Below are 15,655 nucleotides of genomic sequence, written 5' to 3'. Positions count from 1 at the left end.
GGTACTACCAAAAAGAGGGCTGAGTTCCTATCTTGGACCATGTTTTTTTTTTGTTTGTTTGTTTGTTTTTTTATTTGTTTGTTTGTTTTGTCTTCTGAACTTGGGTAGTAATTATTTGCTGCATTAATTGTAATTCATGTTGGCTTCAACCACCTTTATTTACCCATAACTTGCCTCCTTAACTAGAGGAAACCCCATGGACAGTTTTAAATTGATTCCTCTTTACACTTGCCATGTATACTAGGCTATGGAGTTAAGAAAAATTTGGTTGGTGGATTTTAAAAGTGTTCAGGAAAAAGGAGAACTTCAAATCAATTAGGTTGCTGATTTTTCTGATGCTATAAATTGGCAAAAAATCTTTTGTTTAATGGGATATTGTGTATATATGCACACAACCTAGAGGGACACGTCCAACTAAGCTTCTTGTGCCTGGATGACTTTGTTCTTTGCTTGTGTTTTTTATTTCCTGTAATGTACAATTTACTTTTAAAAAATAAAAATTATTTTAAAAACCTGAAAAAAAAAATCTTTTGTTTAAAAGGTTTTTTTTTCTTGGGCCGGGGTTGTGGCTCAGTGGTAGGACACTTGCCTAGCATGCACAAGGCACTGGGTTCGATCCCTGGCACCACGTAAAAATAAAAACAGATAAAATAAAGATATTGTATCCATCTACAACTAAAAAAAAAATTTAAAAAAGGTTTATTTCTTTATTACCTTTTTGATAGCCTAAGGGAATTTCACTGCAGACTGTTCATTTATTGTTATTTGTTTTAAATAAACAACATTGGGGCTGAGGATGTGGCTCAGTGGTAGAGCACTTGCCCGGCATGTGTGAGGCACTGGGTTCGATCCTCAGCACCAAATGTAAATAAATACATAAATAAATAAATGAAAGAAAAGATCCATTGATAACTAAAAATATTAATAAATAAGTAAAGAACATTATACTAATGCAGAAAATTGTGATACTTAAAACTTTTTCTAATGTCTTGTGACAGTTTTAAGAAAGAGTATTTTTAGTTTGCTTTTACATACTTTGTAGAAAAAGAGTAGTCTTATAAGATCTTGCTAATATGGTCTCATAAGCTATTTAATTTAAAACATTTCAAAAGAGGATATCCATTGAAATATATTTCCTAATTTAAGTTTATTTGGGGATTGTTTCTCAGTGGAATGTATTTTTATTATGTTTTGTGAGGTGGATAGAGTGAGATACGGCTTTGTTTTGAGCATCTCTAGCCCTGTGCAGGTCTGTATTGAGGATCTGTGAGGATCAAAACAATACACACAGTCCTGACCTGCCAAGAACTTACGTTGACTGTTGCATTATTTGTGACATGTGACACCTGTTGCCTCTGGACGTAAGTGTACTTGGGAGTAACTTGACCCCCACCCCCATTCAGTGAGACTGTCATCACTGAATGGATGGGACAGGATGGCACCCATCCCGTGGAAGTAGCCCACTGGAGCTTTGGGTAAGAACCTCAGGTGCTTGAAAGCACCTAAGCAGATACAGGCTCTGTGCTGAGCTGTGGCATTCAGAGAGCGCTTTGTGTGGTGGGTCAGGCTGCAGACACAACCACTCAACACTCCTCTTCCCCTCAGCAGCCTAGGAGGAGATCATGGAGAGGAGGGTAGGAAGCAGTCTTCAGTTGTCTTGGTGGTGAGGAAGCTAAGAGTTCCTGTATTCAGGCAGCTGCTGACTGAGCCCTGCCTTGCAGCAATGGGGACATTTCCACCTGCCCTTGTGGAGTTGCTGGCGATCAGCCAACCACCAGCATGGATCCTGGCAGTATCTTCCTAAGGCAAGGGGAGTTTGTCTGCAAGAACTCAGTCATGAGAAGAGTCTCCAGTGTTTCCTTGAATGTTGGGAACCTGCCCAAGTCAGGCTTGGCACCACGCTGTGTTTAATCTCCATGAATTTTTCTATCAGGGAGTTGTGATAAGCCAAGACTTCCCTGTACCCTTCTTGATCAGGTTTCAGATGTGTTGTAGTGAAGTGGTGCCTCCTGGTCCAAATAGGGTTGTCGTTTTTGTTTTATCCACTTGGGGGAGGCAGAGAACAAGCATAGAATTTAAACTTCAGGGGGAAAATGCTTTAATTTGAGGACACCTAGTATTTTTCTTCATCTTCTGCATGTTGAGGGCGTGCATACACGTTTTAAGATGAGGTTTATGGTCACTGCCTTAAAAAGAGTGGGTTTTAGACACCTGGAGCCTGCAGGTGTTAGTTAGTACTGATCAAATGCTGGGTTTTTGCCCAGCAAAAGTTTATATCTAAGTAATGTCAAAGTACCTCAAAGCTTTGAAGGTGTTAGAATGCTCCAGAAAAGTATTAGACATTCTTTTTAGCAATTTTATTTAAATCTAAACTAGAGAAAATGAAATTAAAAGTTTAGTTACTTAGGGCACTAGGCACATGTTAGCCACACGTGGCTAGTGGCTGTTTTGATAGCCCACAAATATAGAACATTTCCAGCTTTCCAGAAAGTTCTCTGGGACAGAGCTGCCTTGGGGCGCTAACAAGTTCTCCAAAACCAATTCTAACATGAGTGTCTTTAATTTATCTATTGTTAGCATTATTTGTAATATTAAATACCAAATTTCAGGTTAAATTTAAAGCAAAAGAAGACAAATAAATTGGCAGAAGAGGAGGAAGTAGATAAAATTCAGGAAAGGAAGAAGGCAAGGAGTAAAGGGGGCACCTCGATGAGGAAGGGAGCTGCATCTGCCTTTCGGTTCATGACAGCCTGCCCAGAGCCACACATGAGGAAGACTCCAAGTCAGGTTCCAGGGAGCCCAGGAGGCCTCACTTTCTTCCAGTTATTCTCAAAGACAGTTTCTCTTATGTATTTGTTTTTGGGTCAGAAATCACACATGGCTAATAATAGCACAGTACAGAAGTATGTGGCTCCCCCTGCCCCTGCCCTGGTGCTTCAGGTGGTCTGGGTGTCTCACAAAGGAGGCCACATTCCTAGTGGGGCCCGAATGCCCAGGGTCTCTTTGGAGTATTTTGCTTAGCTCAGGGGAAGCAGCATCATGGCTGGGGGCAGCTCTGGGTCAGACACCTGTTGCTCCCTCAGGGTTCTCTCCTGGTATGTTTTCTTTCCTTTGTCTTGGCCATTCTCTAACTTTGCCTTCCTCCAGTGACCCAGAAGGTACTTCTGGGGTTCAGCCCCCAAGACAACACATCCCTGCATGATGGAGTCACCCCCAGTGAGGCACAAAAACTGAGTACTGTGAAGCAGGAATGTTCTGAGTGTGCTTATTACATTGGGCCTAAGCAGTGGCCCTTGGGCTCTCATCACCTCAGTTACAGCTAAATCTGTCCTCATGAGTCTTCAGGCCCCCTGATAGGTAGGGCCACCCTTGGCAACCTGTGTGCGGAGAGCAGAGGCTGCTCAGGTAGGTAGAATGGTCTTGACATGGGCACAGTGTTAAAGGTTGGAGTGGAATCTTAAGGACCCCGTGGTGCAAAGAACATTCTAGCCCAGGGCAACAGCTAGTGCAAACGTCCTAAGGTAGAGTGAGCTTGGCATGTCTACTGGAAAGTCTGTGTGGCTGAAGAGAAAGTGATGGGAAGGGTGTGGGAGGATGGAGGAGAGGTGGGTTCAGCAAACTGGAGCAGGATCTTGCAAGCAATTCTGGAAGGGTTTTGGGGTTTTGTGCTGAAGGTGATGGGCAGCCATCAGGTGTTTGGAACAGGGAGGTAGAATGCTGTGATTTCAGTATGTACAGATGTCTTGCAGGCTGCTCTGTGGGGCAGCTGCAGAAGTAGAACAGGGCCACAAGCTTGAGGACTGAGTGGTTCTTCCTTCATAGGAGAGTGAGGTACTGGCACAATAGCCAAAGGCTCTGGACTTGGTGGACTTGTCAGCTGACCACTTGTTTTAGAGATTTTGGCGGGAGCTGGCTCTCAGGCTTTTGACCCTAAAGGGCCAGAATGTGGAGACTTTTCCCTGAGGAGCCAGCTCCAACACTGGCAGCCTCAGTTTTCCTAGTCAGTTTGCTTCTGTGGAGACTATTTTTTTCCAGTTCCGAGTTCTGTAAAGATGCTGCAGAAGATGATGCTATGGGAAGATTAGTATCAGATGGAAAGTGAATCTCCTGCTCTGTACTCCTCTTCTGCTCTGCCAGGTTTCCACATCCTAGACTCTGGGGATGCCTGGGGTCAGATGAGTCTCCCCTGGGTGACTTCCAGGTCAAAGCCACATCTGTGGAGTTAATTTATCTTGTTGCACCAGTGTTCCTGGAGGTCATAGCTCTCTTGAGCCTTCCTTATCACTAGGAATGAGGCTCAGAGTTGTGTTGATACTTGTAAGCTCTTCGAAGACCTTAATCAAGGACAGTGCTCCTGTTCTTTCTCTGCTTCTGCCTTTCAGCTAGGAATTGATGGCCTAGAAAAAACTTTTCTGTGAAGAGCCAGAGAGTGAAAATTCTAAGCTCTTTGAGCCTGTAACATCAGTCTCTGAGCAACTACTCAGCTCTGCTGTTGTTTCGAGGAAGCAGCTTTAGACAGTGGTAAACAAATAAGTGCCATATTCTAATAAAACTTATTTTCAGATGTAGCCCAGGGGCTACAAACTACAGGAACGCAGGTAAGGGTCATCATTGACAAAGTGTCTGGCAAGAGAGTGGTCTTACTGTCACCCTGAGAGTCTGTCCTAGGACCCTTCTCTGAAATCAGTGCTAGTTACTTCAGTGAAAGAAGTATCTTTTGAATTTGGCTTCATTTGCCACCTAGAAGCTGTTGAGAGACCAGTGATTGGATCCTGCCCCCATTGAACAATAAACACCTTACAACTTGTTGTGAATTTTTAGAATTTCGAGTTTGAATGAAGGGAAGGAGCTGCTTGTGTAGTGTAGTGATCCCTTATATGGTAAAATGTCTAGTAGTGAGGCTTTGTCATAAAGCCAGTTGCCTGATGTGCTGTTTGAATGAATAATTTCAAGGTGTAGAAACTAGCAAACACCTGTGTAATCTGCTGCCTAGATATTATTATTTTTTTTTTACTCCAATTTATATGAGACTGTAGACATCTGGCTACAGAGGAGCTTGTGGGGAGTCCAGTGACCTCCGGGTACCTAAACATTCAGGCATGATATGTTTCATGTTAGAAGCTTTTCCTGAGGGTGAGGGAATCCTCTAACATCTTGTTCCTGTCCTCAGGTAGCCTTGCCCCATGGCTGTCGGAAACGCTTGGGGAGTAAGCCTTGTACTCCTGATGCAAGCAGTGTGCAACGGGGACCACAGGGCAATGAGCTAACTCCTCGGGCTGCCTGAGCCCAAACATAGATAGGGTCATGGATCTGCCTGGGTAGTACCTTGCCGTACCTCACCACAGGATCAGCTGCTCCACTTTCCCTTTTCTCAAGACCCCTCCCCATTCATGTGACTCCTGCAGCCCTAGGGCCCAGGTGCTTAGTCAGGAGGCCCTGAGAAGGGCAGAGGGTGGAGGCTTCCATTTTATGGTGCAGCTTTCATTGATGTGGCTGCTGAGGACCTCAAATACATCTCAGCATCCCAAAGTTGCCCTTGGTAGCCCAGCAATGCAGCTACTTTGCAGACAGGTGGGGACTGGGGTACTCACCTAGAAACCTCTGGGGCACTCACTGTAGTGGCTTCAAGTGAAGGGAGAAGGTCAGCCATTTTGACCTGTGTGATAAATAATACGGCATTGAGCAGTGGTGCACGCCTGTAATCCCAGCTCCTCATGAGGCTGAGGCAGGAGGATTGTGGGTTCACAGCCAGCCTCAGCAACAGCAAAGTGATAAGCAACTCAGTGAGACCCTGTCTCTAAATAAAATAGGGCTCGGGATGTGGCTCAGTGGTCGAGTATCCTGGGTTCAATCCCCGGCACCAAAAATAAATAAATAATACTGCATTGATCAATGATTTTCCGACATTGAGCCAAAGGAAAGGAGCTGAAGTGAATCCTGAGGCTTCTCTCACCTCATGAGTCACAGGTAAAAGCAGAACTACCCATCACTTACATTCCAGCAGAGTGGTAGTAAAGGGAGAATCAGATATTTTTTAGAATTAGCCCAGTCAGGTAGCACAACAGTGTCATACTTCTTGACAAAAATTAATTTTAAGATGGATGCCTAGTTTTTATTTTATGAGGAACTCCTAACCTATAGAAGGTCTTATTGTCACCTTGAGAGTCTGTTCTGGGACCCGTCTCTGAAATCAGTGCTGGTTACTTCAGTGAAAGAATCATCTTCTGTATATTTCATCTGCCATCTGGAAGCTGTTGGGAGGCCAGTGATGGGACCCTGCCCCATGAGCGACCTGCTGTTGCTCACTTAGTGTTCAGCAGGGGAACAGTGGCCCTCCCACCCCCAGGCACCTTGCTGGCACTTATGGCACCCTTGCTGTTTGTGACAGCAGGGCTGCAAGAATCCAGAACATGCAAACCCATGCCCATTAAGCAGTCTCTCTTCCTCCCCTGCCCTCAGTCCCTGGCGGCCACCAATCTCTCAGTGGCTTTGTGTGCTCTCTATTTCTTACCAATGGATCATGCACTGTGTGGCCTTCCATGTCTAGCTTCTTCCACTCAGCACTGTGTCCAGGCTCAGCCCTGTTGGGCCCTGTATCAGGGTTTCATTCCTCCTCGTGGCTGAATCCTATTCCGTGATAGATTTTATTTTATCTGCTGATGAATGCGTGGTTTGTACCTCTCACCTCCTGTGAACCCTGCTGCTGTGAGCATTGTGTACATACTTTTGTTCGAGCACCTGTTTTTAGTTCTTTGGGGTATATACCTGTAAGTGGATTGCTGGGTCACATGATAATTCTGTGTTTGACTTATTGAAGCCCCCAAACTGTTTTCCACCTGTCTTACAGGAAAAAGTGTGACAAACACCCAAAGCCACCAGCAATGCATAGGGTTCCAGTTTCTCCACAGATTGCTACAATTATTATTTTCCACTTTTAAAAAACAGTCATGCTGCTATGAAGTAAGGTGCTGGTGTAATTGCCCCTTGGAAAGGTCCTGGCTCATGTCTAACCCACTGACTTATGTGTCACATCACACTATTTTGATTAAAATATTCCACTTATGTATGATATATGAAAATGCATTCTACTGTGATGTATAACTAGTTAGAACAAAAAAATTCTATCCTTAAAAATTTATCTTTTATAGTAGGGGATAGGAAAGGTAGCAGAATACAACAATTACTAAGAGGGCATTATGTAAAATTGTGGATGTGTAACCGACGTGATTCTGCAATCTGCATTTGGGGTAAAATTGGGAGTTCAGAACCCACTTCAATCTAACGTATGAAATATGATATGTCAAGAGCTTTGTAATGTTGTAAACAACCAATAAAAAAAATGATCTTTTAAAAGTTCTTGTGGCTGGGGATGTGGCTCAAGCGGTAGCGCGCTCGCCTGGCATGCGTGCGGCCCGGGTTCGATCCTCAGCACCACAAACAAACAAAGGTGTTGTGTCCGCCGAGAACTAAAAATAAATAAATATTTTTGGGCTGGGGATGTGGCTCAAGTGGTAGCGCGCTCGCCTGGCATGCGTGCGGCCCGGGTTCGATCCTCAGCACCACATACCAACAAAGATGTTGTGTCCGCCGAGAACTAAAAAATAAAAATATTAAAAATAAAAGTTCTTAATCAACATACAAAAACAGACTTTGGGAGGACAAGCAGTTTGGCATCGTTGGAACCCACATGTGTGCTGTAGTTGGGACAGCCAACTGGGGGTCAGATCTAGAGGTAAGAGTCGGGGCAGTATAGTAGTCAGCCAGCCCCACAGCTGGCACCTGAGTACTGCAGAGGAGACCGACGAGACATGGTTCCTGCTCTCTGAAAGCTGGACAGGCAGAGGCAGACTGTGACTTGAGGCACGGCATCAGTTCAGGGCAGCACCTTGAGAATGTCAAGGACAACGTGGCTGAGTCTGACTCCTGTGAAGAAGTGGGGCATGTTGAACAGAAGTGGCACTTGAGCCAGGACCGAGCTTTCAGAGAGATGGAAATGTTGGAAGGGGAGGAGGACATTTCATGTAGAAGGAGCAGGTGTTGAAACAGGATGTGTTGGAGGACATTCTCTGTGTGTGTGCTCACGGGGGCCAGCGTGACATTTCAGTACATGCAGCAGGGCCTTGGTCACATTCAGCCTCTCTTTACCCCCTCTAGTGATTCCTCTTCTACATTCAGGCCAGCTTTATTTAACTTCCACAATGAGAGAACATGTGGTACTTGTCTTTCTATATCTGGCTTTTTTTCCAATGTCCTTGTTTCATTCCATGTTGTTGCAAATGATAGGGTTTTATTATTTATGTCTGAATAATATTCCATTGTGTATATGTCATATTTTCTATATCTGTTCATACACTTAGGTACCTAGGCTGATTCTGTATCTTAAATTATTGTAAATAGTGCCACAATAATCGTGGGCATGCAGGTATTTCTCTGGTATGCTGATTTCATTTCCTTTGACTTTATACTCAGAAGCGGGATTGCTGGATCCTACAATAGTTCTGTTTTTAGTTTATTGGGGAACCGCTATCCTATCCTCGGTAACAGTGGCACTATTTCCATTCCTACCAAGTGTAGTTCCCTTTTCTCCACATCCTCATCAGCAGTGGTGGTGGCAGGGTTCTTACTAGGGTGAGGTGATATCTCATTGTAATATTTTTATGTATTTGTTGGCCATTTGTATTTATTCTTTTGAGAAGAGTCTATTAAGTCGGTGACCCATTTTTTATTGGATTTTTTGCTCTTTGTTGTTTTTTTACTGTCTAACACATTCTGGATGTTGACCCTCTGTCAATGGATACTTGGCAAATATTTCCTCCCATCTATAGGTTGGCTCTTCTCTTTGTTTAATGTTTCCCTTGCTATGTAGAACTTTTTAGTTTTATATAATCCCATTTGTCTCTTTTTGCTTTTATTTCGTGTGCTTTTTACACTCTTAAAACCAAATCACAATCATCAGACCTAAAAAAAAAAAAATACTAAAAAGTTAATGATGAATATTGGAATCACCGCTGCCCCTGCTGCCTTCCTTGATCAGCTGTGTATAATCAGCTGTTATGTGTCCTACATTTCTCTTTTTAGATCTCTGCTTAGATTTTTTTTCTTTTCTCAAAGTTTAGTTGTTAAATCAAATTGTTCACACGTGTTTGAAGGATGTAATTGTCAACCAAGGGTGATTTCGCACCCCCCCCCAGGGCACATTTGGCAGCATCTGGAGACGTTCTTGGTTGTTACAACTTGGGCAGGGGCTGCTTGCTTCTTGTGGGCAGGGGCCAGGACAATGTAAACCTCATACAGTGCAGACTGCAGCCCAAATAACGAAGAATTTCCTGGCCAGATGTTAGCAGCTGCAGTGGAGAGCCTGCCACCGCTCCCCACGGTGGTCAGCATCTTCCCTTTTCCATTCCATAAAGGCTTGATCAGATTCTGGCTGGAAGACACTTCTTAAATGGCATGTCACAGGATATCATATAGTCTCTGGCTTATAAGTGATGGTAGTTGGGTCAATCCGTTATCAAATTGCAGAAGGGGAGAATTTTGAGACTGCAGAGCAGAATTGTTCTCCAGTGTGTGGCGTCAGTGGCAGGTGATGAGGCAGTGCTGGGCTCACCCTGGGACGCAAAGTCCATTGATGGAGCAGGGTCCAAGTGTGGTGACACCATGCACTGTGTGCCGCTGGTGATCACCCCACACTCTGCATCTCATTTTCCTTGTCTGTGAAATAAGGACACTGCAGGGCATGGGAGTGCCTGCAGATTGTGTGCTATTCTGGAAGAGCTGCTCCCAGGAGTCTGCCCTGGCCCCACTTCCCTCCAGGTTATGGCATCACCAAACAGGGCCACAACAGTGTCACTCCCAGGGTCCAGCACAGACGTGCACTGGACAGATATTTGCATGGTAAATAGGAGGATTCTATGTGCATAGTGCTCCCTTGGGGCACTGGCCCTTGCTAGTGTGTTGACCTGATGGGCTGCTTGCTCATAGCTACTCACTTCTCTAGGCACCTTGCCCTTTATCCTCCACCAGGTGATCCCCTCTGACCTTTTCACTCACTCAGTCTCCTCCCTCCACCTCTTTACAGTGACTGTAGGCAGATGGCTTCATATGGTTCTTTTTTTCCCTCTTTCTCTCTGCCCCTCCCTATACAAAATCATCAGACTGGCAGGTGTCTGTACCTCATACCATCCTTTTCCTCTCCTGCCCTGTTATTCCTGCAGACCCAGGTCCAGGCCTTCCCTGCATAGCCCTTCTCTCAGCTACAACTCCTTCCTGGGGCCCCATCCCCCCCAGCATCCAGGTACGCCAGCCTTTCTCCCCAACCCTCTGCTTCTTCCAGTGCCCTAACTCCTCTTTTCTTTCCAACCAGTTCTTTCAGAAATATTGCTAATCCTCATGGATTCTGCCTTGTCCTCAGTTCTAGTTGCTTCTCCCAGCCCCACTCCAGGAAACCGACCTCGGTCTGCCACAGTCTCTGTGCTGCTTAATCTGTTAGGCGCTTGGCCATTTCAAGGCATTGAAATCTATCCATCCTGAAAGGCTCTCTCTGCCTTCTTCAGGAGACCACGCCCCCAGGGTTCTTCCTGCCTTGCAGCTGGACATGAACTCCCCAGCCCCAGGCTGTCTCTTGCCTCTTTTCTCCCTTTGTCATCCTCTGTCTGGGGTGTTCATGCCCAAGACTTCAGGAACCAGTTAGGGACTGTTGACTTCCAAATTTACATCTCCAGCCCAGACGAGATTTCCTGAGTGCTCACTGGGTGGCAGATAGCACTGCCCTGGACACTGGGACATGGATGCAAGGGAGGCAGAAGAGATCTTGCTGTCTCTGGAGCAGGGTAGGACAGCCAGCATCCAAGAAAGTAAGCAAAGAGAAATCCTGCTGCTGATTTGTTAATGAGGAAAATAAAATATAATTGGTTCTGGAAGAAGTAGGGAGAAGTACCTTGGCTCCTCACGTATGAGAGCCGGAGTTGCCACAAGGGACTTGAGACTGCACACGCACACTTGAGCTTATTACTTCCCATCTCAGCGGCTTGCCCCATTGTTCACCTGCTAGTAGGGTCTCCCCTGGTTCCCTCTTCTCATTTCACCTAGACACTCTGTCCTCCAGCATTCTTGGTTTTACCCTAATATATCTGACTGTTCCATGTGCCACATTTCCACGGGTTTACACTAAAAGGCAAAGCCTTCCCACAGTTCATTTGCCCACACCCTCTCCTGCAGTCTGTACAGAGCTTGGGGCCTTTTAGAAAGCAAGATTTGCTCCTGCGTTGCCCTGCCAGACTTTCTTACCTGAGCTGGTGGGTCTGTTTGCTGCTTTGGGAAGCTCCTGCACCTCTGAGACCTGTGTGTGCTTGTCTTTCTCTCTTAGCTTTGGCTTGCCACCATGCTGAGCTTTTGGGGGACCCCCAGAGCTCCTTTCCTTGGGGGGTCCTCTTTGGCTTGGTGGGTCCCAAGTCCTCCAAAGAACTGACAGACAGGCCCTGCCCTCCTGGACTCATGGACCTGGTCAGGGAGAAAGGTGTCTATCTCATTGCTGACAGAGGAGAGTAAAAGTACCACATGCTGGGGCTGATGGGTCCACCGTGTGACCCGACACAGGAGCTGACAGTGCCATGTGGGCCCCATGAAGAATGAGTCTAAACATGGTGGAGGGTGGGGCCTGAAGGAACCAGAGTAGTCACTTGGCAAGAGGACAGAAACGTGGTAGGACATGGCTGGGCAGAGGAAGGTAATTTCCCTGAGGCCAGAAGACCTGGGAGCTGCCACAGTGGGTTAAGCTTAGAGTATGGGAGCAGATTTTCTTTTCCGGAAGTTCACTCTGTTGCCTCCTGAGAGAAGGCTTTGGAGGGGGCTGGGTGGGGAGAGTATGGTAGGGTTCAGGGGAGAGGAGCCAGTGGGATGGAGTCTGGGTGATTTTTTATTTCCACAGACGTTAGAAACCTTATCTCAACCTGTTCCCTGTGAGGAGCTTCATTTCCAATGGATTTGTTTTGCTCCTGATTTATAAGTTAACCAGATCACCAGGTTGTAGTCTTACAAGAGTGGCCACATGAGATGCCCAGTTTATTATCCTGTTGGGGTAGAAGCAACTATGGAACTGTGTTTATCTATTTTCTACCTATTGTTTATCAAGGTCATTATGTGTATAGCACTGGATTGGGCATTATGGAAAAATAAAAACAAAATTTATGATCTCTTGGAACACATATATGTAACTTGCTATTTAAAACAAGGACAGGTCCTGGAAGTATCTCTGTGACTTTGGAATAAATGCTAGAGATTTTTCTAGGGGCATCCCAAGAAAGTTGAGCAGTTAAGTTTTACCTAGGGGAATTCCGAGGAGGACGTGAGTTATAGGTGCTGTTTTTAAGAACAGTATATGTATTCTTTCATAATCTGACAGAAAGAATAATAGACGGTGTATTAGTTGGCCTTCATCACTATAATGAAATGCAAGATATAGGATCTTTTTTTTTTTTTTTTTTAAGATATAGGATCTTTACAAAGAAAAAGAGGTTTAATTTGCTCTCAGACTTGGAGGCTCAAAGGCATAGCACCTGCATCAGCTCGGTTCTGGTGAGGACCAAAGGGCAGATGTTAATGGTGGGAGTGTATCCGGGCCAGCAGTCCCATTTCAGATCCAGAGCAGAGAGAGATTAGTGTCCCACAGTCATTCCTAAGGACACACTCCCAGTGATGCATGGGCCTCCCAGTAGGCCCTGCCTTTTAAAGATCCACAGCACCTCCCGGCAACACCATCTTGGAGACCAAGTTCCATGATATGAACCTTTGAGGGGAACATAAACTATATTCACACCATAGCAGATGTCAAGATCAAAGCCAAGAAAGTACATTTTGACCAGGAAACAGGCTGTGTGAAAGAAGGTAACCTAGGCCTGAACTCCCAGTTCAGAATTCTGTCTGCTGTTTTTTGGGCAGTCTCATCTTGGAAAACTCTTTTCAGTTTTTCTTAGGTAAATTATTGAAAAATAAAGCAGCTCTTACTGCTTAGTGAAATTTTTTTTTCAAAAATAAGAACAGATTCGGGGTTGAGGTTGTGATTCAGCGATAGAGTGCTCGCCTAGCATGTGTGGGACCCTGGGTTCAATCCTCCGCACCACATAAAAGTAAATTAATAAAAATTAGGTATTATGTCCAACTATAACAAAAAAATAAAATATTTTTAAAAATGAGAACAGGTTTGTTCAGGGCTCAGTTACATTCCTGCTCCCTTAGGCCCTGTACAGCTGGGGAATGGGTTGGGTGGTTTTTGGCTCTAGGTCAGAGCCTCATGGCCTTTGCAAAGTGCATCTGGGCAGAAATGAGCTCCACTGCTTTGGGCAGACAGATGGGGCACAGCGGATATGTTGTGTCAATCCTACAGGCAATGAACTGCTAGGTGATGGTGGCAACAAACTATCCCAGCTGTCATTGCCCAGAGAGCCCTCCTGATGGAGACCCAAGGCCCAGATGATCTCCACGGGGTCACAGTGGAGAGCACATCCTTTTAGGCCTTTGTGGATGACAAGGTCCCTGGTGGCTCTGCTGCATGTTCCCTCTGACTCTCCTCTACTCTGCCCCAGTATTTCACTGGTATGTTACAGGCCAGCCTCGTGAGTGGGATGGCTCTTACAGTTGTGATACCATCTGGAGATAAGTGAGAGAGTAGGAGCCTAGAGATAGGCACACAGGAGAAAAGTCAGGAGGAAGAAAAGATCTAGGTTCCAAGGGAGCTCCTTTCTGCAGCCTAGTGAGGGGGCCAGCAGGGAAACCTATTCTCTTAGGAGGTGCTAGACTGAGTTCACTTCCTGTTGCTTCTGTTACACATGGCCATGAACAAAATGGCTTATGGGAGCACAAAACTTAGCATCTTACAGTTTTGGAGATCCAAAGTCTGAAAGAGGGATGGGCATGGCTCTGCTGCTTCTGAAGACTTCAGAGGAAGACCTGCCTTCTGGACCTTTCTGGGTTCTAGAGGCCGCCTGTATAGGGGCTTGTGGTCCCTCTTTTGTCTTCAGCTGTCTCTGACTCTGACTTCTGCTTCCACCTTCCATTGCCCTTCCAACCCTCTGCCTCCTCTTGTCTGAACCACCTGCCTCCCTCCTGGAGCCTGAAATGGTGGTGCGGGCCTGTGATCCCAGCTACTCAGGAGGCTGGGGCAGGAGGATTTCAAATTCTTTGTGAGACCCTGTCTCAAAATAGAAAGTTTAGAAAACAGCTGGGGGTGTAGCTCAGTGGTAGAGTACCCATGGGTTCCATGCCCAGTACTGTTTAAAAAAAAAGAGACACAAAAAGAAAGAAAAGGAGGAAGGAAGGAGAGAGAGAAAGGAGTGAGGTATCTTGTGAGCCTCTGAAGTCCAGCATTACTGGAGGTGGGATGTGAGCCTTGCCCTCCAGCAGCTCCAGGGAATCGCCTGCAGCAGAGCAGCCAGAGCAAGACTTGAGGGTTTTTTATTTTTTCTATATTTCGTTTGTCCCATAGCACAGCTGTTTTACATGTTCTGTTTTTATTTGGAAAGCAGATTTCCAGCAGGAAGAACAGCCTTGTGGCTGTCCAGTCTTCAACATCTTCTAAAATAAAGGTACCAGCCCCTCAGCCCATTGTGAAAAAAGACAAGCGGCAGAATTCTTCACGGTTTAGTGCCAGCAATAATAGAGAACTGCAAAAACTACCGTCTTTAAAAGGTAATTTTTATTTGTCTTTTAAAAATTGTATGTTTCAATACTTGGGGAAGAAATAATGTTTTGATAGTTGCTGCTTCTTATTCCTTCACTGTGTTTATATTTCTTGGCATCATCTTCTCACTTGAGTTTTTTTACTTAAATGGAATGCCATTAATTTATTTACTCAACTAACATTTTAAGTTTCAGAGCTGTTAAGATACCAATCCAATAACTAATGTATTATAAGTATTCTACACTAAGAGGAAAAGTTTCACATCTTTTCATAGCAGTTTCAAGTAGGCTAGCCAATTTTTCTTGCAAATTATTCTCTTTTATTAGTCTTTGAACTGTAGCAGTTCAGAAAGGAGTTTCTACAAGTAGAGTAGTTGTAAAAGTTACAGTAGAACCTCTTCATTCTTCTAGTATTAAAGAAATGAAGAAGTAGCTGTGGTACTCCATGGACTTGCTTTGTTATGAATAATTTGGAGATCACCTCCAACCAGGGCTCCTCATGGGATCAGTCAGGGGAAATTGCAATTCACTTGAAATTTTCCCCCAAATGGCGCAGCTGCCTCTGTCCATTTGAATGTGCAATTCCTAAAAGTTTCTTTCAGATTTTGAGGTTGAGATTTTGAAAATCTTATCAAGGAAATGGGGTAAGGACCCTAAAGAAAAAATGTGAACCTCTGAAAACCTTTATATTTGCCAATATAAAAGCTGCTACATTAAATTAAAAAAAAAAACACTGGGTGTTTTTCGTATCTTAAATTCTATTATCTATTACTGGACCTTTTACAGTTAATCTTCATTGGGCTGGAAGGTTGTCTCCTTTATAACTATTCCTAGCACCTTCACACCATGGGGCAGAGCAGGAGCTCCATGCAAATGTTCAGGGATTGAGGGGAAATGGGTACATGGACAGGTGAGCACATGAGTGGGTGGGTGATTGGATGGATAGTTGGAGGGATGAAAGTGGGTAGGTGGTTGGATGGAT

The 15,655-nt window shown here is 44.9% G+C and overlaps 1 protein-coding gene across 5 annotated transcripts in view; it reads left to right on the top strand.

The window, feature by feature from the left end:
• Ppp2r5c (protein phosphatase 2 regulatory subunit B'gamma) overlaps positions 1 to 15,655 on the top strand; it is a 136,115-nt gene that overhangs the window by 4,649 nt on the left and 115,811 nt on the right. For 4 of the 5 annotated variants that reach the window (XM_026413793.2, XM_026413795.2, XM_026413791.2 and 1 more), the window contains exon 3: positions 14,517 to 14,682. In XM_026413793.2, the coding sequence (XP_026269578.1) occupies positions 14,517 to 14,682 (166 nt within the window). The remainder of the gene's footprint in view (positions 1 to 14,516; positions 14,683 to 15,655) is intronic. The other variant, XM_026413792.2, reaches the window with a different exon arrangement.

The sequence above is a fragment of the Urocitellus parryii genome, chromosome 6 (genome assembly GCF_045843805.1).
Source record: "Urocitellus parryii isolate mUroPar1 chromosome 6, mUroPar1.hap1, whole genome shotgun sequence".
Lineage (NCBI taxonomy): Eukaryota > Metazoa > Chordata > Mammalia > Rodentia > Sciuridae > Urocitellus > Urocitellus parryii.
The sequence above is the reverse complement of the archived record's forward strand: the minus strand, read 5'-3'. Positions and strand labels throughout refer to the sequence as shown.